Source organism: Colius striatus, chromosome 1 (assembly GCF_028858725.1).
Source record: "Colius striatus isolate bColStr4 chromosome 1, bColStr4.1.hap1, whole genome shotgun sequence".
Classification (NCBI taxonomy): Eukaryota; Metazoa; Chordata; class Aves; order Coliiformes; family Coliidae; genus Colius; species Colius striatus.
In genome coordinates this window covers 156,357,819-156,380,728 of record NC_084759.1, presented here as the reverse complement: position 1 = coordinate 156,380,728, position 22,910 = coordinate 156,357,819, and the positions used below count along the sequence as shown (strand labels likewise).

Genomic DNA, 22,910 nt, shown 5'->3' with positions numbered 1-22,910 from the left:
TGCTCAACGGCCATCTGAATGTGAATGGCAGTGTCCTTGGCTGGCCAAGAAGGCCAGAAGCCTCTTGGCTTGTGTCAGATATTGTATGACCAGCAAGCCTAAGGCACCCTCAGTGTTTGACATGTAGAATATTGTGCTTGCTTTTGGGCCCCTCACTCCAAGTGCTGCTGAAGGATGTCCAAAGACAAGCCAGGAAGCTGCTGAAGGGTCTCGAGCATGAGTGCTAAGAGCAACAGCTGAGGGAACTTTACACGGTCAGCCAGGAGAAAAGGAGGCTGTGGGGAGACCGTCCCACTCTCTACAACTAACTTCCAGAAAGGAGGCTGTACCCAGGCGGGGTTGGGTCTCTTCTGCCAAGTAGCAAGTGATAGGAGAAGAGGAATAGCCCTTAAGTGTCCCAAGGGAGGTTTGGATTGCGTCTTGGGAAGAATGCCTTCAGTGACAGGGTTATCGAGCCCTGGCACAGGCTGCCCAGTGGCGCTTAGGGACATGGATTAGGGGCAGATTGGCAGTGCAAGTTTGCTGTTGGACTCGCTGAGACGCTCCCAGCCATAGCAGTTCTAAGGCTCTACCTCAAATTGAGAGAGGGAGAAGTCATCTTCCTTTTGCTCTGCCTTTGTCACTTGCGAGACACCTGCAGAGAAGAGAAGTAGCACAATGCTGCTGTGAGTGCTTCTTTCACTCTGCTTTCTGCAGCCCATTTACACCAGAGAGGCTTACAGTGGTAATCACCCAGTGAGATAGGAACTTACCTTTGCTGCACTGTGCTGACACAGGCTGGCTGTGCACAACAATGGAACCCTTTTTGTTTAAAGATTTAAATGAACATTCATCCTCCACCTGCATGATGTGAAAGAGAAAGGTGAGAACTGTCAGAGAATCCTCCTTGACCTGTTCACACACACAAAGCTCCCGCTTCAGCCACTGCGTGTAACAGCGTATCAGGTGATGGAAAGAACAGAGAGGCAAACATGGGAAGCGTGTTGGGCATGTCTTTTGAGTGGGGCTTTTAAAGGGGCCAAAGTAAAGCTGCCCAGGAGAAATGTGATCTACGTAGAAACAGGTACATGTCTTGACTGTTGGCACTATGGGGAGCCGTGTGAGAGTGGCTGGATGCAGGGAAGAGAGCTGCGTTGTACAAAACCAGCGAGCCCCACAGTGCCAGCCTGCTAGCATTTCTCTGTCCTGCACCAGGCAGAAAGCTTTAATTTTTCAAGCCTGTCCTAAACTCCCAGCTCATAGGCCACCTGCTAGGAGACTCAGGTCATTACCTCTACCTCGCTTCCTCCCAGCCCAAACTCAGCAGTCTGTTGCAGCACTGGCAGGTCAAGGGCGCAGATTTGAGCATGTGGCAGAAGCCGCGACCGCAGGGGGAAAGCAGCCCAAAACTCAAGCCAGTCCAGCGTGGCCCCAGTGTCTCCTTAGAAAAGGCAAATTTTGGCTCCTGGAAAGCTGCCTGGTGAGAGAAGTCTGCTGCTCAACGACCATCTGAATGTGAATGGCAGTGTCCTTGGCTGGCCAAGAAGGCCAGAAGCCTCTTGGCTTGTGTCAGATATTGTATGACCAGCAAGCCTAAGGCAGCCTCAATGTTTGACATGTAGAATATTGTGCTTGCTTTTGGGCCCCTCACTCCAAGTGCTGCTGAAGGATGTCCAAAGACAAGCCAGGAAGCTGCTGAAGGGTCTCGAGCATGAGTGCTAAGAGCAACAGCTGGGGGAACTGGACATGGTCAGCCAGGAGAAAAGGAGGCTGTGGGGAGACCGTCCCACTCTCTACAACTAACTTTCAGAAAGGGGGCTGTACCCAGGCAGGGTTGGGTCTCTTCTGCCAAGTAGCAAGTGATAGGAGAAGAGGAATAGCCCTTAAGTGTCCCAAGGGAGGTTTGGATTGCGTCTTGGGAAGAATGCCTTCAGTGACAGGGTTATCGAGCCCTGGCACAGGCTGCCCAGTGGCGCTTAGGGACATGGATTAGGGGCAGATTGGCAGTGCAAGTTTGCTGTTGGACTCGCTGAGACGCTCCCAGCCATAGCAGTTCTAAGGCTCTACCTCAAATTCAGAGAGGGAGAAGTCATCTTTCTTTTGCTCTGCCTTTGTCACTTGCGAGACACCTGCAGAGAAGAGAAGTAGCACAATGCTGCTGTGAGTGCTTCTTTCACTCTGCTTTCTGCAGCCCCTTCACCCCAGGGAAGTTTACAAAGGTAACCATCCACTGCGACAGGAACTCACCTTTGCTGCACTGTGCTGACACAGGCTGGCTGTGCACAACAATGGAACCCTTTTTGTTTAAAGATTTAAATGAACATTCATCCTCCACCTGCATGATGTGAAAGAGAAAGGTGAGAACTGTCAGAGAATCCTCCTTGATCTGTTTACACACAAAGCTCCTGCTTCAGCCACTGTGTGTAACAGTGTACGAGGTGATGGAAAGAACAGAGGCAAACATAGGCAGCATGTTGAGTATCTCTGTTGAGTGGGGCTTTGAAAGGGGCTGGAGGACAGCTGCCCAGGAGAGATATAATCTAGGTAGAAACAGGTACATGTCTTGACTGTTGGCACTATGCGTAGCTGTGTGAGAGTGTTTGGATGCAGGGAAGAGAGTTGTGTGGTACAAAACAACCAGGCTCACAGTGCCAGCCCGCTCGCATTTCCCTGGCCTGTACCAGGCAGAAAGCTTTAATTTTTCAAGCTTGTGTTGAAATCCCAGCTCAAAACCACCTGCTAATAGACCCAAGTCATTAGGTCTACCTCTCTTCCTCCCAGCCCAAACTCAGCAATTTATTGCAGCACCAGCATGTCAAGGGCGCAGTTTTGAGCATGTGGCAGAAGCCGCGACCGCAGGGGGAAAGCAGCCCAAAACTCAAGCCAGCCCAACGTGGCCCCACAGTCTCCTTAGAAAAGGCAAATTTTGGCTCCTGGAAAGCTGCCTGGTGGGAGAAGTCTGCTGCTCAACGGCCATCTGAATGTGAATGGCAGTGTCCTTGGCTGGCCAAGAAGGCCAGAAGCCTCTTGGCTTGTGTCAGATATTGTATGACCAGCAAGCCTAAGGCAGCCTCAGTGTTTGACATGTAGAATATTGTGCTTGCTTTTGGGCCCCTCACTCCAAGTGCTGCTGAAGGATGTCCAAAGACAAGCCAGGAAGCTGCTGAAGGGTCTCGAGCATGAGTGCTAAGAGTAACAGCTGGGGGAACTGGACACGGTCAGCCAGGAGAAAAGGAGGCTGTGGGGAGACCTTCCCACTCTCTACAACTAACTTTCAGAAAGGGGGCTGTACCCAGGCGGGGTTGGGTCTCTTCTGCCAAGTAGCAAGTGATAGGAGAAGAGGAATAGCCCTTAAGTGTCCCAAGGGAGGTTTGGATTGCGTCTTGGGAAGAATGCCTTCAGTGACAGGGTTATCGAGAACTGGCATAGGCTGCCCAGTGGCGCTTAGGGACATGGATTAGGGGCAGATTGGCAGTGCAAGTTTGCTGTTGGACTCGCTGAGACGCTCCCAGCCATAGCAGTTCTAAGGCTCACCTCAAATTCAGAGAGGGAGAAGTCATCTTCCTTTTGCTCTGCCTTTGTCACTTGCGAGACACCTGCAGAGAAGAGAAGTAGCACAATGCTGCTGTGAGTGCTTCTTTCACTCTGCTTTCTGCAGCCCATTTACACCAGAGAGGCTTACAGTGGTAATCAGCCAGTGAGATAGGAACTTACCTTTGCTGCACTGTGCTGACACAGGCTGGCTGTGCACAACAATGGAACCCTTTTTGTTTAAAGATTTAAATGAACATTCATCCTCCACCTGCATGATGTGAAAGAGAAAGGTGAGAACTGTCAGAGAATCCTCCTTGACCTGTTCACACACACAAAGCTCCCGCTTCAGCCACTGCGTGTAACAGCGTATCAGGTGATGGAAAGAACAGAGAGGCAAACATGGGAAGCGTGTTGGGCATGTCTTTTGAGTGGGGCTTTTAAAGGGGCCAAAGTAAAGCTGCCCAGGAGAAATGTGATCTACGTAGAAACAGGTACATGTCTTGACTGTTGGCACTATGGGGAGCCGTGTGAGAGTGGCTGGATGCAGGGAAGAGAGCTGCGTTGTACAAAACCAGCGAGCCCCACAGTGCCAGCCTGCTAGCATTTCTCTGTCCTGTACCAGGCAGAAAGCTTTAATGTTTCAAGCCTGTCCTAAACTCCCAGCTCATAGGCCACCTGCTAGGAGACTCAGGTCATTACCTCTACCTCGCTTCCTCCCAGCCCAAACTCAGCAGTCTGTTGCAGCACTGGCAGGTCAAGGGCGCAGATTTGAGCATGTGGCAGAAGCCGCGACTGCAGGGGGAAAGCAGCCCAAAACTCAAGCCAGCCCAGCGTGGCCCCAGTGTCTCCTTAGAAAAGGCAAATTTTGGCTCCTGGAAAGCTGCCTGGTGAGAGAAGTCTGCTGCTCAACGACCATCTGAATGTGAATGGCAGTGTCCTTGGCTGGCCAAGAAGGCCAGAAGCCTCTTGGCTTGTGTCAGATATTGTATGACCAGCAAGCCTAAGGCAGCCTCAATGTTTGACATGTAGAATATTGTGCTTGCTTTTGGGCCCCTCACTCCAAGTGCTGCTGAAGGATGTCCAAAGACAAGCCAGGAAGCTGCTGAAGGGTCTCGAGCATGAGTGCTAAGAGCAACAGCTGGGGGAACTGGACATGGTCAGCCAGGAGAAAAGGAGGCTGTGGGGAGACCGTCCCACTCTCTACAACTAACTTTCAGAAAGGGGGCTGTACCCAGGCGGGGTTGGGTCTCTTCTGCCAAGTAGCAAGTGATAGGAGAAGAGGAATAGCCCTTAAGTGTCCCAAGGGAGGTTTGGATTGCGTCTTGGGAAGAATGCCTTCAGTGACAGGGTTATCGAGCCCTGGCACAGGCTGCCCAGTGGCGCTTAGGGACGTGGATTAGGGACAGATTGGCAGTGCAAGTTTGCTGTTGGACTCGCTGAGACGCTCCCAGCCATAGCAGTTCTAAGGCTCTACCTCAAATTGAGAGAGGGAGAAGTCATCTTCCTTTTGCTCTGCCTTTGTCACTTGCGAGACACCTGCAGAGAAGAGAAGTAGCACAATGCTGCTGTGAGTGCTTCTTTCACTCTGCTTTCTGCAGCCCATTTACACCAGAGAGGCTTACAGTGGTAATCACCCAGTGAGATAGGAACTTACCTTTGCTGCACTGTGCTGACACAGGCTGGCTGTGCACAACAATGGAACCCTTTTTGTTTAAAGATTTAAATGAACATTCATCCTCCACCTGCATGATGTGAAAGAGAAAGGTGAGAACTGTCAGAGAATCCTCCTTGACCTGTTTACACACAAAGCTCCTGCTTCAGCCACTGTGTGTAACAGTGTACGAGGTGATGGAAAGAACAGAGGCAAACATAGGCAGCATGTTGAGTATCTCTGTTGAGTGGGGCTTTGAAAGGGGCTGGAGGACAGCTGCCCAGGAGAGATATAATCTAGGTAGAAACAGGTACATGTCTTGACTGTTGGCACTATGCGTAGCTGTGTGAGAGTGTTTGGATGCAGGGAAGAGAGTTGTGTGGTACAAAACAACCAGGCTCACAGAGCCAGCCCGCTCGCATTTCCCTGGCCTGTACCAGGCAGAAAGCTTTAATTTTTCAAGCTTGTGTTGAAATCCCAGCTCAAAACCACCTGCTAATAGACCCAAGTCATTAGGTCTACCTCTCTTCCTCCCAGCCCAGACTCAGCAATTTATTGCAGCACCAGCATGTCAAGGGCGCAGTTTTGAGCATGTGGCAGAAGCCGCGACCGCAGGGGGAAAGCAGCCCAAAACTCAAGCCAGCCCAGCGTGGCCCCAGTGTCTCCTTAGAAAAGGCAAATTTTGGCTCCTGGAAAGCTGCCTGGTGGGAGGAGTCTGCTGCTCAACGGCCATCTGAATGTGAATGGCAGTGTCCTTGGCTGGCCAAGAAGGCCAGAAGCCTCTTGGCTTGTGTCAGATATTGTATGACCAGCAAGCCTAAGGCAGCCTCAGTGTTTGACATGTAGAATATTGTGCTTGCTTTTGGGCCCCTCACTCCAAGTGCTGCTGAAGGATGTCCAAAGACAAGCCAGGAAGCTGCTGAAGGGTCTCGAGCATGAGTGCTAAGAGTAACAGCTGGGGGAACTGGACATGGTCAGCCAGGAGAAAAGGAGGCTGTGGGGAGACCGTCCCACTCTCTACAACTAACTTTCAGAAAGGGGGCTGTACCCAGGCGGGGTTGGGTCTCTTCTGCCAAGTAGCAAGTGATAGGAGAAGAGGAATAGCCCTTAAGTGTCCCAAGGGAGGTTTGGATTGCGTCTTGGGAAGAATGCCTTCAGTGACAGGGTTATCGAGAACTGGCACAGGCTGCCCAGTGGCGCTTAGGGACATGGATTAGGGGCAGATTGGCAGTGCAAGTTTGCTGTTGGACTCGCTGAGACGCTCCCAGCCATAGCAGTTCTAAGGCTCTACCTCAAATTCAGAGAGGGAGAAGTCATCTTTCTTTTGCTCTGCCTTTGTCACTTGCGAGACACCTGCAGAGAAGAGAAGCAGCACAATGCTGCTGTGAGTGCTTCTTTCACTCTGCTTTCTGCAGCCCATTTACACCAGAGAGGCTTACAGTGGTAATCACCCAGTGAGATAGGAACTTACCTTTGCTGCACTGTGCTGACACAGGCTGGCTGTGCACAACAATGGAACCCTTTTTGTTTAAAGATTTAAATGAACATTCATCCTCCACCTGCATGATGTGAAAGAGAAAGGTGAGAACTGTCAGAGAATCCTCCTTGACCTGTTCACACACACAAAGCTCCCGCTTCAGCCACTGCGTGTAACAGCGTATCAGGTGATGGAAAGAACAGAGAGGCAAACATGGGAAGCGTGTTGGGCATGTCTTTTGAGTGGGGCTTTTAAAGGGGCCAAAGTAAAGCTGCCCAGGAGAAATGTGATCTACGTAGAAACAGGTACATGTCTTGACTGTTGGCACTATAGGGAGCCGTGAGAGAGTGGCTGGATGCAGGGAAGAGAGCTGCGTTGTACAAAACCAGCGAGCCCCACAGTGCCAGCCTGCTAGCATTTCTCTGTCCTGTACCAGGCAGAAAGCTTTAATTTTTCAAGCCTGTCCTAAACTCCCAGCTCATAGGCCACCTGCTAGGAGACTCAGGTCATTACCTCTACCTCGCTTCCTCCCAGCCCAAACTCAGCAGTCTGTTGCAGCACTGGCAGGTCAAGGGCGCAGATTTGAGCATGTGGCAGAAGCCGCGACCGCAGGGGGAAAGCAGCCCAAAACTCAAGCCAGCCCAGCGTGGCCCCAGTGTCTCCTTAGAAAAGGCAAATTTTGGCTCCTGGAAAGCTGCCTGGTGGGAGAAGTCTGCTGCTCAACGGCCATCTGAATGTGAATGGCAGTGTCCTTGGCTGGCCAAGAAGGCCAGAAGCCTCTTGGCTTCTATTAGATATTGTGTGACCAGCAAGCCTAAGACACCCTCCATGTTTCATATGTAGAATATTGTGCTTCCTCTTGGGCCCCTCACTCCAAGTGCTGCTGAAGGATGTCCAAAGACAAGCCAGGAAGCTGCTGAAGGGTCTCGAGCATGAGTGCTAAGAGCAACAGCTGGGGGAACTGGACATGGTCTGCCTGGAGAAAAGGAGGCTGTGGGGAGACCTTCCCACTCTCTACAACTAACTTCCAGAAAGGAGGCTGTACCCAGGCAGGGTTGGGTCTCTTCTGCCAAGTAGCAAGTGATAGGAGAAGAGGAATAGCCCTTAAGTGTGCCAAGGGAGGTTTGGATTGTGTCTTGGGAAGAATGCCTTCAGTGACAGGGTTATTGAGCCCTGGCACAGGCTGCCCAGTGGTGCTTAGGGACAGGGATTAGGGGCAGATTGGCAGTGCAAGTTTGCTGTTGGACTCGCTGAGACGCTCCCAGCCATAGCAGTTCTAAGGCTCTACCTGAGATTCAGGGAGGGAGAAGTCATCTTCCATCTGCTCTGCCTTTGTCACTTGCGAGACACCTGCAGAGAAGAGAAGCAGCACAATGCTGCTGTGAGTGCTTCTTTCACTCTGCTTTCTGCAGCCCCTCCCCCCCATGGAAGTTTACAGAGGTAACCATCCCCTGTGACAGAAACTTACCTTTGCTGCACTGTGATAACAGAGGATGGGCGTGCAGTGCACTTGAGCCCTTCTTTTTTTCTAATGTTTTACTTGAAAGTTCATCCTCCACCTGCATGATGTCAAAGAGAAAGGTAAGAACTGGCACAGACGACTCCTCGACCCATTCACATGAACAAAGCTCCCACTTCAGCCACTGTGCGTAACAGTGTACCAGGTGATGGAAAGAACAGAGAGGCAAACATAGGCAGCATGTTGAGCATCTCTGTTGAGTGGGGCTTTTAAAGGAAAACCTGTCCAGGAGAGATATGATCTAGGTAGAAGCAGGTATATCTCTTGACTGTTGGAACTATGGGCAGCCGTGTGAGAGTGGCTGGATGCAGGGAAGAGAGTTGTGTGGTACAAAACCAGGAAGCCTCATGGTGCCAGCCTTGTAGCATTTCCCTCACCTGTACCAGGCAGCCCAGCATGGCCCCACTGTCTCCTTAGAGAAGGCAATGTGTGGCTGATGGAAAGGTGCCTGGTGGGAGAAGTCTGCTGCTCAACGGCCGTCTGAATATGATTGCCAGTGTCCTTGGCTGGACAAGAAGGCCAATAGCCTCCTGGCTTGTATCAGATATTGTGTGACCAGCAAGTCTAAGGCAGTGTGCTTGACCCTGTTTTACATGTGGAATACCGTGTTTTCTCTTGGGCCCCTCACTCCAAGTGGTGCTGAAGACCCAGGTCATTAGCTCTACCTCGCTTCCTCCCAGCCCAACCTGAGCAGCTTTTTGCAGCACCAGCAGATCAAGGGCTCAGATTCGAGCTTTTTCTAGAAACAGCAAGAGCAGGGGGAATGGAGCCCAAAACTTAAGCAAGCCCAGCGTGGTCCCCCTGGCTACTTTGAGAAAGCCAGTGCTGCAGGCCCTCTGTAGCTGCCGACCAGCGTTTTCCAGCTGTGCCCGCCGCGGCACACATCTTATTCGTTCTGCGCTCTCCCCACCTCCCAGTACCATCAACCTATGTCCTTCCACCACTCTCTATCTCTGTGCCTCTCTTTTAAATCATGGGATGCAGGCTTTCTAAGAAAGAAAAGTCGTGTATGCAAGTTTTAAAGCAGCTACTGCAAGCTGCTCAATGTTTCCTAAGACATGATCCATTGTGTGAGTTGTTGCGTTGTATTCATTGCTTTATCTGAGGTAAAGAAGCTGGGGTGCAAAGGGAACTGGGCATCTCTGTTGAGTGGGGCTTTCAAAGGATCTGAAGCACATCTGCATGTCAAGAGTCCAGTTACAAGGCTGTTGTAGAAGCAGTGGCAGATATATCAAGCCAAATATCAAGCCAGCCCAGCGTGTTCCCAGCGTTTCCTTTAAAGACCGTACCTGAGTATCAGGAGCACAATCCAAGCTTTTCTGTTTCTCTGCTCCCTCTGCTGGTATTCTATCTACAAAAGAGTTAAGAAGCAGAATTATTTTTGCAAGTGCTCACTGCTATTCCCCATCCTCTACACCTGCATCCATTTGACGGTTTATTGTTCTTCCCCACACCCCTGTGATTTTATCTTTACCTTTTTTAGGAAGGAGAATGTCCTTATCTTGTGTGATCTGTGCAAGTATATTTTTGGGTTTCTCTGCACTTTCCTCTGTGGAACAGGTGTCATGTTCTGCCAGGGCTTTGTCATCATGCTCCGCCGGGGCGTTGGTTTCTGTTGCAGAATTTTTGCTCTTTTGTTTTTTGTATTGCTCCAGTTGCCTCGAAATGCTATATAGAGAAAGGCAGGAAGTGTCCATTGTTGTCTATGGAGTAACTCACCCATCTGGATTTAGTCACTCCTCAGGTAAACTCACTCTTCATTTCATAGGCTAGCAAGATGAAAAAGAAGGCCCCTGGAAGACTGACTTCTAACTACAAGGCTTCTACCTCAGCAGGATGCGAGATGAATGCTGTAGGTACGCTTTAGTCAAGCCAGGGTAACATCTGACCTTGAAGGGCTTCCGAAAATGGTTAGTCTGGGGACCCGAGAGTTTAGAGAGCTCCAACAAGGACATAAAACACTTACTCGTCATTTGGATATGAAATGGTATAAAATTCAGCCGTGCGTCCTAGATGGTCTTCTGCAGAAAGATCAACACCGTACTGAAGAAGCCGACGTACTATATTGGGATCATTTCCAATCATAGCAAGCATAAGAGCATTTCTAAAGCATACAAGAGGTGACAAGAGATGACATCAGCTTTTGAGGACACTGCATTGCTACTGCTTCAGTCCCTCCTTGCTCTCCAAACAATTCACTTCTCCTGTCCTACAGGCAGAGTGAAAGCACAGCCAAACCCATGCAAGCGCTGGAGAACTCACATTGGCAGGAGCTCAGGAGGGTCTCTAGGCCAACCACTTGCCCAGAGATGTCTTGGGGTGTGTGGTTTTGTGTCTCGGATTCTGTGTGCGTCCGTGTATGTGTGCGTGCACTTGGGCATGTGACACCACAGACAATGCTTTCTTGCAAACCACAGCAGTGTGGAAATCATCCCCTGGGGTAAGAGAGCAGCCGAGTGCGGATCTGCTTTCCCAATTCATACAGAAGGAGCTCCTGGGCAGCTCCTGGTTCTGTTTCGAAGCTCATTCCTATGCATCCCTTCCGTCCAACTTGAACAATGCTGAAGAGTCCCAGAGGCTTTTTTGACAAACCCTTTACCTCTGCGCGCTATCTCGAACATGCACATCAGCTCCTCTTTGAACAAGGAACTCCATCATCTCTTCGCAGCGTGTGGTGACAGCAAGAAGAAAAGGAGTGTATCCCAGCTGAAAGAAAAATCATCTCCCTTAGGATACTGTAGAAAAGCCAAGCAAGTTTTGGAAGAGGTACCGTATGTGAGTCCAAGCTTACCACATTCTTAGCTTCAATATCAGCCTGGTGCTCAAGTAACACCGTCACTAGGGGTTTGCTACGAACGAGGACAGCGATGTGAAGGGCGGTGTTGCCGCTTGGACCTCCAAGGTTAGGGTTGGCACCGTGTTTCAGCAAAATAGCTGCACAGTCTCTGTGCTCATGCTGTACTGCCTGGAAACAAGACATGAAGGAGACATCACTGCCAAGAGCTCCATTTCTCTCTGTCAGATCTCCCACTGCTGCCCAACGTTGGAAAGTAGGAGTGTCTTCAAAGATCAGGCAGCATATGCTCCTTCCTGGCCAACTACAACCTACATGTTTCTAGGCAGGCCCATGGAAGGAACCATGCCAGGCACATTTTGCTCCGTGCAGAATCAATCAGCGCAATACACAACAGCAGAACGCCTTCCACGCACCTTCATAAGTGGCGATTTCTTCCACTTGTCCTTAGGGTTTAGCTGGCACTTGTGTCCAGCTAGAAATTCCACGACATCTGCGTGGCCGTTTGTACAAGCAAGATGCAGAGGTGTCCTAGAAATCAAACACCTGCAGTTAACACAGACCAGCTTTGCTTTGGGCTGCAGTACCTGCTGCATAGGGCTACAGGCTGCAACTGTCTCAAAGCAAGCTGAAAGCAAGCAACAAGCTGTCTCATTCAAGAGCCAGTGGAGGCACACCCAAAGCCTGGAGCCAGGTGGGAAAAATCTCCAGCACATCTGTTGAGTCGGGAGACCCTTCCTCAGCTGTGTCAACGAGCCTGTACAGACTGACTCCTGAGCCCAGGCACTGGTCCCTGCCTCCCACAGGACTGCTGAGCCACCCAACAGAGCAAGGGAGACTGTGTCTTGGCAGCCTGCAGTCGATGGAGGCTGTCTATGGCTATAGAGATCACCCCAGCTGTGTTTTTCCCTAGAGACAGGAGGGATGGGATTTCAAAGAGCCGTGGGAAGGCTTCACCATCTCCGGGTGTGAATCCCTGCTTTGCTCAATCAAGCAGCTCAGTCTGGCAGCAGGAAAGGAGCCTGCTGAGCTTCACGGAAGATTCACTCCAGGAACCAGGCTGGCAGAGTAGGGCAGGGCAGAGCGGAGCATCTGCTGCCTTCTCTAAGGCCAGTGCCGGAGCGCTCGTGGGGCGCCTGCAAGTGTGCCGGGCTTTGGCGGCTGTCCCCGCCGGCTTGGGACGCTTTGCTACGGGCGCTGCCCGCCCCTTACTGCTTCTCTTTGTCCCGGCCATTGATGAAGAGTCTCTTCTTCCACCAATGCTGCTGCAGCTTGGCCAAGTTGCCGCTGGCGGCCGCCCCGTGCAGCCCGCTCTGGCCCTCCGCCTCCCGGAGCTCGGAGGCGTCGTCGGCGCCAGGGGCGGAACTGCTGGATGGCAGCTGCCGCTCGTGCACGCGTCCGAGGAGCCTGCGGAGGCTCGTCATGCTGCGACGGGGAGGAGGTTACGGCGCAGCCCGCTCTGGGGTGAGCAGCCGCGGGAGGCGCCCCGCGGGCTCTGTCGAGACACGGGCGGGGAGAGGGGGAGAGGGGGAGAAGAGCCGAGAGGCGAGCTCCGAGCACGGCTGGCTGCCGCCAACGCTGCGAGCCAGAGACGCGCTACCGACCCCGCCGCGGCGGCCACAGCACTGAGCGCCAAGGGCCGCAGCGGGCAAGCGGCTGCAGCGGCGCGCGGCGGCGTCACAGCGGCGGGGGCGCGGCCACCGGGGCGGGCTGTGACGTCACGGGATGGGGGGGCCGCGGCGTGGCTCCGCAGAGCCGGTGCGTGCCTGCACTGGTGGAAAATCTTGGATAACGCGCCTTGTTATTCGACTTAGTGAGCCCTCCGCATGCCCCGGAGGTTGAGGAAACGGTCCTCTGGCAGGCTGGTGCCTCCCGAGGCAGGGGCTTCCGTCCTTACCGGTACAAGCCGCGCATATATTGTAGCCAGGCCCACCCGGTCAAGCTGTCCACGACGGTCAGAGAACAGTCGTTAGCGAGCCGTGCGTGTAAAGTGGCCGTGCCCGCTCTATCCTCCCTTTGACAGTGCTCTCTCCCTCGGAGGCAGTGAAACCTATTAGCGTTCCAGGGCATGAGCGTGTCCTGAGCCCCTGTGTGTTTATGTCGATCGGTACAATCCTAACATCAGCTCTAACTGCAAAGCACCTTTGCAGCTGCAGCTAGTGCGTAACATTTCAATCGCTCTCCGATCACTTTTATCCGGTTGCCCCGCCGCCGCGCTGCCCGAACACGGACGGGCCCCGGCGGGAGGAGCCACGGGCTTCCCGCTCGAGGCGAGTAGCGTGCCCCGGGGCCGCCCCGCCTTTCGTTGTACGCCCGCGCGGCGGATGGCGGCGAGTCCGCGGCGGCGGCGGCTCCCGGCCTGGATGGGGGGGGCGGCGGCGGAGCGGGCGGCGGCGGAGCCCCCCGCGGCCGGACGGCGGGCGGCAGGACGGCCCAGGTACCGCTGCCGGGCCGGGGGCGGCTGGCGGGCGAGGCCGCGGCCCGCTCTGCCCTGCCCTGCCCTGGCCGTGCTGAGTGTCTCCCCGTGTGGCGCCCAGGGCGACGGCCGTGCGGTACTGTATGAGCGAGGCGGAGCTGGTGGACGTGGCCGTGGCCGTGCTGTCTGAGGTGAGCCCGCACCTCCGGCCGTGGGGACGCGGCCCTGGCCGAGCCCGAGCGCGGTCAGGCGGGAGGGAGGGCGGGCTCCGAGGCGCGGGCAGGGAGCGCTGCCGGCCTCGACTCCCTGCCGGCCCGTCTCCGGGAGGCGGGTCTGGGGGGGCAGCCGAGCGCCGCACGGGCTTCCCGCTTCCCTCCTCCCCTTCCCGGAGGCAGCCGGATCCGGAGCAGGTGCTTTTGTCCGCCGGCTGCCCCGCCGGGCGCTGCGGGACAAAAGCAGTATCCACCGCGGACCTAGGGCCCGGCGAGGAGTGTCCCGCGGGGATGGTGGGCTTCCCTCCCACCCCCGCCCCTTGGGCTGCTGCCGGGGTCCTGTGGCGCACAGCTGGGTCTGCACGTTTTCTCTTTGGCCAGAAGCTACGGTGCGAGGAAGGTGACAAGAAGCCCCCCTCCGGGAGTGAAGAGGAGCAGGAGCTCCAGCCAACACCACAAGAGGCTCCTGGAAGCACAGCCAGCACAGGGGGAGGCAGTGACCGCAGTCCAGCTTTCTCATCCCCTCCTGATGCTGGTGCTGGTGTCAACGCAGAGAGGACAGGCTGGGAGGACTCTGAGGATGATATTCTGAAATACGTCAGGGAGATCTTTTTCAGATAACATTGCCTTCTCTGTGGCTCCCCACAAGCAGAAGGGGCGGAGCGGTGGGTGTCTGCTCCCACAGCACTGAACGTGACGGCTGTGTCTCTGCTGTGCTGGTGACCAGTGGAGCTGGTAGGAGGCCAGTGAAGGCCGTGGGGAAAAGGAGGGGGACACTCCTCCTAGCGTGTGCTAGTTCCAAGCGGATTTGGCTCCAAGTTAGGTTTTGTTCATTTCTGTTTGGCGTCTCAGAGCATGGGCAGGTTAAAGAGGACATTCGGTTTCCTATGAGCATCCCATTGGTGGGTCAGGGTCAGGACTGGAGGGGAGCAGAGTTGCTGGCCCTGGGAGGCCTTTGCTGGCTCTGCAGAGTTGGATAGTCATCGTTCAGCCATGGGACAATGTTGCCGTTGTTTTTTAGATTCTTCTGAGAGCTGCTGTGGGGCCTGGCAGTCTGTCCCCGTGTGACTTGGTGCTGAATTTGCCTCCAGGTTCAGGCACTCCTCCCGTAGCTGAGGAAGACATGGGTAAGAGCAGACTGGCAGGGGCAGGGACCATCTTGAAGCAGCTGAGTCCATGGCGGTGCTTATGGGGGTCTAGAAAGGGATGAGGATGGCTCAGAGTCCTCTTCCCTGTCCAAAGAGGAGATGAACAAACCATGAGGCCAGGGCAGGTGTGAGCCTTCACTGACACGAAGAATCAGTCAAAGTAATATCACCTGCCACATCTTCACTAAGACTGCAGCAGGAGTGAAAACAGGGGGCTGTGAGAATGGGGGTGGAAAGCGGGTGCTTCTTTGTGCAAGGTTACGGATATGGCATGGAGCAGCGCACTGCCATGTCAGAGAGACCCCATCCGGTGCTCAGGCTATGATGGATGACCCAGCTGGGCCACTGCACCCCAGCTTTCAGTAGCCCTGGCCCTGGTGGAACGCATGGTGGTCTGAGCTAGCTTTGTGGTGAGCTGCCCTCGCACAGAACCAATTCTGGAGTCTCAAGGGATGCTAGAGTGCTAGGCTCAGCCCTGTAATATCAGTGTGGACAAACCTGAGTCTCTGCACCAAAATCATCCTCCTCCTTGTGGGAAACCCTCTTGTTACAGTTCAAAGTCCAGCACAACAAAGCACCATGAGGCCGCTTGCTCACTTCTTTCCCCACAGTGGGATGGGGAAGAGACAAAATAACAAAGGCCTCTGTGGGTTGAGACAAGGACACTCACCAATTACTGTCCTGGGCAAAACAGACTCGAATTGGGAAAAACAAAACAAATTTAATGTGTTACCGATCAAAACCAGAGTAAAATGATAAGTACAACCAGCTCTTAAATACACCTTCCTCCCACTCCTCCCCTCTTCCTGGGCTCAGGTCTGCTCCTGGTTTCTCTGCCGCCTCCTGCCCAGCAGCACAGCAGGGCAGGGAAGGGGAGTTGCAGTCAGTTTGTCACAGATGGTCTCTGCCACTCCTTCCTCCCCAGGGCGGGAAGGGCCCACAGTCCTTCCCTTTTCCAGCATGGGTCCCTCCTACGGGAGGCAGTCCTTCACAAGCCTCTCGAGTGTGAGTCCTTCCCATGGGCTGCAGCTCCTCATCAGCTGCTCCAGCGTGGGTCCCTTCCAAGGGGTGCAGTCCTTCAGGAGCAGACTGCTCCAGCACAGCCTTCCCCGAGAGTCACAGCTGCCTTCGGGCACTGCTACCTGCTCCGGCGTGGGCTTCTCTGTGGGCTGCAGGGAGATCTCTGCTCTGGCACACCTCCTCCTTTTTACTGGTCTTGGTGCCCACATGGTCGTTTCTCTCCGATCCCACTTGCACTGCAGGTTTCTTCCCTTCTTAAATGTTATTGCAAAGGTGCCTGATTGGCCCAGCCTTGGCCAGAGATGGGCCTGACTTAGGGCCAGGGTTGCTTCTAGCAGCTTCTGACGGGTGCCACCGCTGCAGCCCCTCTACCCGCTGCTACCAGGAAACCTCAATACAATCTCTCAAGAAGCAAACTGGGTGTTTTGTGCATTTCTTCTTTGTAGGGGTGACTGATGGCACAGGTTCAGCTGCAGTGCCTGTTGCCAGGATTTGAGTAACCACCATGCCTGTCGCTGGGGCTGGAGTAGCTGCAGCGCTTGCCACGGTCAGAATAGCTCCCTCTCTTCCCCCTGAGGGTGCTGTGTAATACTGAGCAGAGTTTGGTAGTTACTGACCAGGGTGCAGCACAGTGTGGTAAGTTGTGCCCCTTTGGAAGAGCCACAGCCTTTTCCTTCCAAATGTTTTATCGGGGTCCTGTAGTTGTTTGGGGGCAAAGTTCCAAATGAGTGGAGGCGAGAAATTCTATGGCTGTCTGCCCAAATTCACCCAGATGTCATGGCACCCACCACCACCCAGCCTTGTGGGGGCAGGTCTGGGGCTGGTGTGAAAAAAATATATATGTCTTTGTAGCCCTAAACAAGATCTGAAATGCTGCATTCAGGAGACAGCACAAAAAGCACGCTAACTTGAACATCCCAAGAACACTACCAGTTCTCAAAAGCTGCTGTTAATTAGCCCGAAGGAGAAAGGGGAGTTGAAGGAAAGGAACCCTTACGGGTCTTTCCCAGAGATTGAGTGCAATTACTAACAAGTTCCGAGAGGAGGCACCCGAGGTGCAGGCAGAACAACCCGGCACAGGATCCTGCGACAAGTCGGTATTACCCAGTAGAGCAAAACGGCAGTCCTCATACCTCTCCCAGAGGTGATAAAGCATCACTGCAGGGAATAAATTGTGCATATAAGGATTTACATAAGGCCACCATGTGAACAAATAAACAAACCGATACTGTGACCAGCAACTATTTAACTAATAGAAGAAATGGGTCTAACAAACTTGTTTCAGCATGCTCTGTTCAGATCTGTGGTTCTCTCAACCCTTTGTGCCCCGTGTTGGGTGCCAAAAAAGGACTGTCGTGGTTTAGGCCTAGCCAGCAACTAGGCTGCTTGCTCACTCCTTCTCTCTGCCCGTGGTAGGATGGGGAGGCGAGTCAGAAAAAAACAGTAAAACTGATGGGCTGAGATGTGGGTGGTCTAATAGGACAACACAAGGAGAGGAGAAACAATAATGACAGTAATACTGACAAAAGAATATACGAGGCGAGTGATGCACAATGCAGTTGCTCACCATCTGGGGCCCAATGCTCAGCCCGCTCAGAGCTGTGATTCCCTGCCCCGTCTGGCCAGCTCTCCAGTCATACAGTGAGCCTGACCCCAGGGTGGCATGTGGAATATCCCCATGGCCACTTTGGGTCCACTATCCTGGCTGTGCCTTCTCCAGAAAATTAAGCCTGTTCCAGCCAAACCCAGGACATCACCTCAGCGTTGTGGTCAGCAAGTGGGTGGGCTGCTTCTCCAGGTGCTCTGCTGCTGTTGGGGTTGGATGTGGCCCCCTTCACTCGAATGAACTAAAGCAGAGTCACTCCAGATGGTGTATTCCAGCAGGTGAAGTACAGGTGCTCCTGCTGAAGAGTATTTGCAGTGCACCTCTGGGGCTACCACTGCTGTGATGGCAGTGTGACACCACAGCACGTGAAGTCACAGTTGCCTCAAAGGCATCCCTGGGTAGTCCAGGAGGCAGAGAAGGAGCAGAGTCTCTTTGGGCAACTCCAAGATAGGATGCCTGTTGGCTGCCATGCCTGCCCATACTTAGGCTAGATCTGGTCAGAGGGCTGTGCCCACTGCGTGCCAGTTCGGCTCTGTCTCCTCACTGTCCTCTGGCTCAGGGCCACACATGCTGTTGCTTTGCTGCTGTGCCCCAGGCCGAAGGGTATGATACACGTTGCTGTTGCCAGGAAGCTTCCACGCTGGGTGTTGGTGTCTGCCGTCTGCTTGCTGCAGGAGCGCCAAGCACAGCCATGTGCCAGAGCATCACTGGGCATGGGCCTTTGGGACCAGATTCCTGCCAGTGACTAAAGCTGCAGTGGGATTACATTTTTAAATCACACTATCAATAGCTCTTTCATCTTCTTCACCATCAAACCTCAATGGGCAGGGCCTCCTCAGTGAAAGGGCTTTAACGTGGTGGGTGTGTGTGATTGGCCCAGCTGAGGCACTTAGTAACAGTGAGAATTTGGAGCAGTAGCAGAGCCTGAGTCCCAAGCAGTGCCAGGAAGCCCCCAGTGAAGTCAGAGAGGTGAATCCAGTGCCAGGTTTGGAAAAGAAACGTACCCAGGCCACCAGACAGGATTATGGTCTTGATGATGGGCATGATGCGGATCACCTTCCAGCCCTCTCTGTCCTCTGTGCACTCCACATAAGCAACACAAATGGTGTAGAAGGTACTGAAGACCAGGCAGCCATACACACAAATCGTGGCTAGCACCATTCCTGGTAGGCTGATGCCCATCACCTGCAAATGCTCGTAGTCCAGGCACTGCAGCTCCCCAGCTGTCTCATTCCACAGGCAGAAGTTGTAAAAGCCAATGCGTTTGTCAGGGAGGTCAACCAGGTTGCCGGCTTCCCACAGCAGTGCGTAGAGCATCAAGGCCAAGGTCACCACAGACTCAAGGAGGATCAGCCTGCAGAGCAAGCGCCCAGCACACCTCTGTTGCAGCAGATCCATCCTGGTTCTCACATGCTCTCTTGATTCTGTGGTAAAGCCTGCTCTGGGGACGCCTGCTGCAAAACAGGAAGGAGGGGACCCCTTGGTTCTAAGATGTTCTCTGAGTCTGTGTCACTGAGGTCTCCGGACTCCCCTCACAAGTAAAGCAGGAGCATCTCAGTCCTGCCTCTGACTGTGCTGTGCATGTGTTACTGGGTCCAGAGGGGCGCGTTTTTGGCCACAGCAAAGGTGGCTTAACGATGTTGCGTGCTTGGACCAGCACTGGGAAGGCGGTGTCGCTCGCTTAGCCCCACACATGTCCTTTGCACCGTGGTGTCATGTTGGACAGCAGAGGCATTTGTCAGAAAACTACAGTGATAGGAAGGGAGCAAAACACTGCTGTCTGGTAAGGAGAGGGTGAAGAGCTGTTCAGGGAAAACGTTTTTCTTTCAGTTCTGGGCAGACAAGGACATCCCTTATGATCTTTGGACTACTGAGTGAAATGCAGGCATGACAGGGTCTGAAGTGCAAGGATCCCCTTGCCTCTTTCCTTTCCCCCTGCCCACCAATACCTCTGTAACACCTGATGCCCCCGATGCCACTCATTTCCAGCATCCACAAGTCCCCGAGGCCCTTGCAAGCCCATACGTTTCTGGGCACAGCAGGGCAGATTGCCCACAGTCCTGCTCCTTGCTGAGGCTGGCAGACAGCAGGACAGCCTGTCCTGGTCCCATGTAGACAGGCAGCTGTCCACAACAAAAGAAACACCCTGGACCCACTGCAGCTACTGGCCCTCTGCTGAGGCCTGGGAGGTGGGAGACAGACCCACCATTGCCATCCTCCTCGCTCCTCTCTGTCTGCCTGGCAAACCTGACTCCCGTCTCCTCACCCAGAAAAGTGGATTGCCCTCAGTGCCCTCTTGCGGGCTTCTGCTTCACGCTGAGAAACAGGAAAGTGGTATCAGGGATATTGCTGGTGGCGGAGCCACGTGGCATCATCGTGCTGGCCACCTGATCCTGCACAGAGGCACGAACACAGGGCAAGCTGCTCAGAGACCCTAGCTTCAAGCTCGGCCTCTGCATTGCGTCTCTGCAAATAACCCCTTTCCTGCCTTTACCAAGCACAATCTCTTGTGACTCATTTACCGTCTTCCCTCGAGACGGTAGTTCAAATGTTGGCCCTGATGTCTTTCCTTCACTACCCATTGCCCAGTGGTATTACCATCGCAATGTCCTGCATGTCCCAGGCCATCACCCCATACCTGCCTGTGGATTTGGTACAGCCTCATGAGCTTTTAGAGGGCCAGGAGAGATTGCACTCAGTCTGTACTCAGTGCCTGGCTGCGGTGCTGGTCATTAGAGACCCTTCAGCATCCCCCTCCCACTCCCCGTCTCCCTGGATACTTGGGAGCAGGGCACCTGTGCTTAATGTGCACAAGCATAAAGCTTTTCTGTCTCAGACATCTTCTCCACACAGTCATAGCCAGGAGGAGCACACACACAGCAGGGAAAGAGGTCACGGCATCCAGAAACCAACCTGTCCCCTTCCCCTGGTCAATACTTCACTTCTTCTTGTAGCTCCCCTTGGAGCTCTTCTTCACCACAGGCTTCTGGAGAGACTTGAGGGTCACATGAAGGATGCTGGTTGCTATGGATTTACAATGAAGACATGAACAACCAGGAAATTATCTGCGCTTGGGCCCAGAGCATTCTGCAGAAATAGACCTCACATACACATAATTTCACTGGGGTTTGTCTTTGCCCCTGCCATTGTCTACTGCTTTGCCTGTCTTACGTGGGCTTTCCTAAAACCAGGCATTGCAGCTCTTTGTCTCGTGTAAGAGCTCACACTGACCCACTGTTCTCCCTGCCATCCTGCCTCACAGCCCTCTGAGGGAGAACAAGGACTCCTTGTTAGCTGATCAGACCCCAGGGATTTCTGTCCACACTCAGAGCTGGGAGAACTACAGCCCAGACAGCCTCTGGCCCTGCCTACCCATTAACCCTTGCTGTAGTATTTCTTCAGACTGGTTTCCCAAGGAAGGCAGGCTTGTAGAAAAACAGCCTTCTTGTTCAGTCATCTCATATGACCTTTTATTTATCACCATAAATATAAAAGCAGTTAAAAATTGTCCTAGTTGCACACGTTTGCTAGGGAGGGAACAGGGAATTAAATTCCTGGCAGGATCGTGGAAATATATGGCAGAGCGTAGAGAAGAGCCACCTCAGAGACCTTGTGCTGCTATGCGAGCTCTGCATGTGTGAGGGCCTGGGGAAACCCCACACTATCTCGGGCCTCTTCTCTGCTTTACGGCTCATGTCTGTGAGGACCTGTTTTCTTTTCCCAGAAAGGCCTGTCTGTTCACTCTGTCAAATTGCAGGCAGACTTGCCTCTCAGCCTTTTGTTGCCTCCTTAGCCCAGCAGGTAAATTTCTGACCCCAGGTGTGACTGACAGGGTCAAAAACATGCCTGATGCAAGTGCCCTGTGCCAGCTGGGGCAGAGCGCACACCATGGGCCTGGAGGTAATGTATGAACTAATAAAGCAAGCTGAGGCCTGGCATCTTGGCACCAGCACAGACACAAAATTTGTGAGCTCTGCACCTCAGCCCCAAGGCTGGTTTGGAAGCAGCCTGGCTGAGAAGCAGGGGATAAACAGGAAGGAGTTGTCAGCTGATGTCCAGCTGGGGTGTTTCCTGGACAGCTGCAGCCCCTCTGCCTCTACAGAGGTGCCTGTGACTTTGGATGGGAGAGTCTGTAGCTCTGTCTCAAAGATGCAAGAGGAACCCAAACATAGCACAGCAAGTCCCAGCCTGGCCTCAGCCCCTGTCTTTCTGGGCAGCGATTGCTGGAAGCACTGGACTTCACCAGGGGAGAGCTTTGTGTCTCCTGGGCAGAGAAAGGCTCCATCTGCATGGCTCAGAGCTCCCTGGGGCATCTGTGCGTGAGATGGGGCTTGTAGGGACCCTCTGTGTGTGCCAGGACTGCGTGGCCGGTAGGCAAGTGATTGCCTTCGAGGCTGGGACTGTGCCTTTTACACAGTGAGCTGCTGGCAGAGAGCCTAGGCAAAGGCAGTGGGACAGGGAGGCCAAGGCGTGCAGCTGCGGTGCAGGGTCTGGCCTCTGCCTCCACACCTCTGTGGAGCAACCAGACTCCACCACAGTGAAGAGGCAGAATGCAAAGAGGAGAGGGCATGGGCATTTTTCTTGCACTGAGGAGCACCACCAGAAGTCTTGGATTTCCCCCTCCCCATCTGCTGGGAGGAGTGACGCTGCACAAGAGTGGTGGGAAAGGAAGGCAGCTTTGGATTTGGCAGCTTTGCTTCAAGCCATCTGCTCCCTGTCCAGGATTCCTCTTTCCTCCGGACAGGATCAGCTGTGGGGAAACTGCAGATGAAGAAAGGCCACTGACAAACTAAGGATTGCTGGCAAACAGAAACTAGCTGGCAGCACACAGACTGGACTGCAGAGAAAGTGCCCTGAAAGTGTGCCACAGGTGGGGAAGGACCTGCTCCCTCCCAGACGTTTGCACCCTGGAGCACCACTTCTTCTCCTGGCAGTTCTCCCCACTGCCTGCGATATGGAAGAGGTAGGGGACCCACTGGAGGGTACTTACCACTTAAAGGCTGCCCATCTGGTTGGCTGTAGGGCTGAAATAGGCTGGAGAGGGCCAAGTTGCTGCTCTGATGAGCTCAGCTGGTCTGTGCTGCTGAGTCCTGTGACTGCTGAACTTTTAAACTAGCACCTCCTATATCCCAGCAGCTCTGCTTTCTCTTTCGGTTTTGAGGGCCATGGGAACCTGATGCAGTGCTCCTCTGTTATATGTGTCATCAAAGTATGAGCAAGAAAACAAGCAGAGCCCAGGCACCACCGTCTCAGCTGCAGGCAGGTTTGCAGCCTCCTCCCAGCCCTGTTGACTGATGTGAACTGATAGGGCTGAGCTCACTCAGGAAAGCTGTGCAGATTCTAGAGTGGCATGGGTGCCTAGGGGACTGAGACAAGTGTGTTTTGCTTGGACACTTCTGTAGAGTTGACTGACTGTCCCAGAGCCGATCCTAGAACTGCAGCACTGTCAGAGTTCACCAACCGTTTTGCTCTTGCACTGTGAGTGCTGCTTCCCTCCCCCTTCCTCCCTTCTCCTTCCCTCTTTACAGAAGCTGCCCCTCAGCCACAGGCACAG

At 53.7% G+C, this 22,910-nt stretch overlaps 3 protein-coding genes across 16 annotated transcripts in view; 1 reads left to right on the top strand and 2 right to left on the bottom strand.

Annotated features, from left to right (window-relative positions):
• LOC133627742 (ankyrin repeat domain-containing protein 18A-like) overlaps positions 1 to 13,337 on the bottom strand; it is a 36,164-nt gene extending 22,827 nt beyond the window's left edge. For 6 of the 9 annotated variants that reach the window (XM_062014726.1, XM_062014770.1, XM_062014768.1 and 3 more), the window contains exons 1-19: positions 12,167 to 12,594; positions 11,371 to 11,485; positions 10,952 to 11,125; positions 10,760 to 10,866; positions 10,127 to 10,264; positions 9,635 to 9,828; positions 9,450 to 9,511; positions 8,110 to 8,200; positions 7,930 to 7,991; positions 6,636 to 6,723; positions 6,456 to 6,517; positions 5,168 to 5,255; positions 4,988 to 5,049; positions 3,694 to 3,781; positions 3,514 to 3,575; positions 2,227 to 2,314; positions 2,047 to 2,108; positions 753 to 840; positions 573 to 634 (exon numbers count right to left, since the gene is read on the bottom strand). In XM_062014726.1, coding sequence (XP_061870710.1) covers positions 573 to 634; positions 753 to 840; positions 2,047 to 2,108; positions 2,227 to 2,314; positions 3,514 to 3,575; positions 3,694 to 3,781; positions 4,988 to 5,049; positions 5,168 to 5,255; positions 6,456 to 6,517; positions 6,636 to 6,723; positions 7,930 to 7,991; positions 8,110 to 8,200; positions 9,450 to 9,511; positions 9,635 to 9,828; positions 10,127 to 10,264; positions 10,760 to 10,866; positions 10,952 to 11,125; positions 11,371 to 11,485; positions 12,167 to 12,378 — 1,905 coding nt within the window. In that variant the 5' untranslated portion in view covers positions 12,379 to 12,594. Of the gene's footprint in view, positions 1 to 572; positions 635 to 752; positions 841 to 2,046; positions 2,109 to 2,226; positions 2,315 to 3,513; positions 3,576 to 3,693; positions 3,782 to 4,987; positions 5,050 to 5,167; positions 5,256 to 6,455; positions 6,518 to 6,635; positions 6,724 to 7,929; positions 7,992 to 8,109; positions 8,201 to 9,449; positions 9,512 to 9,634; positions 9,829 to 10,126; positions 10,265 to 10,759; positions 10,867 to 10,951; positions 11,126 to 11,370; positions 11,486 to 12,166; positions 12,595 to 12,851 lie in introns of those variants that run through there. The other 3 variants (XM_062014736.1, XM_062014745.1, XM_062014776.1) reach the window with 3 other exon arrangements.
• CYREN (cell cycle regulator of NHEJ) lies at positions 13,217 to 16,166 on the top strand. The gene is made up of 3 exons (XM_062014804.1): positions 13,217 to 13,391; positions 13,492 to 13,561; positions 13,964 to 16,166. The coding sequence occupies exons 1-3, from the start codon at positions 13,279 to 13,281 to the stop codon at positions 14,201 to 14,203; spliced, it is 423 nt and encodes a 140-aa protein (XP_061870788.1). The 5' UTR covers positions 13,217 to 13,278; the 3' UTR covers positions 14,204 to 16,166.
• Positions 15,432 to 22,583, bottom strand: LOC133627773 (transmembrane protein 140-like). Of its 6 annotated transcripts, none has more exons than XM_062014844.1 (3): positions 22,347 to 22,583; positions 20,270 to 20,380; positions 15,432 to 18,807 (listed from the first exon to the last, which is right to left on the bottom strand). In XM_062014844.1, the coding sequence occupies exon 3, from the start codon at positions 18,752 to 18,754 to the stop codon at positions 18,206 to 18,208; it is 549 nt and encodes a 182-aa protein (XP_061870828.1). In that variant the 5' UTR covers positions 18,755 to 18,807; positions 20,270 to 20,380; positions 22,347 to 22,583; the 3' UTR covers positions 15,432 to 18,205. The 6 variants fall into 6 exon arrangements, with proteins under 6 accessions (XP_061870828.1, XP_061870820.1, XP_061870803.1 ...); XM_062014836.1 differs by having other exon boundaries at positions 15,432 to 19,158; positions 22,347 to 22,582; XM_062014819.1 differs by having other exon boundaries at positions 15,432 to 18,810; positions 22,347 to 22,582.
• Positions 22,584 to 22,910: the final 327 nt, after the last annotated feature.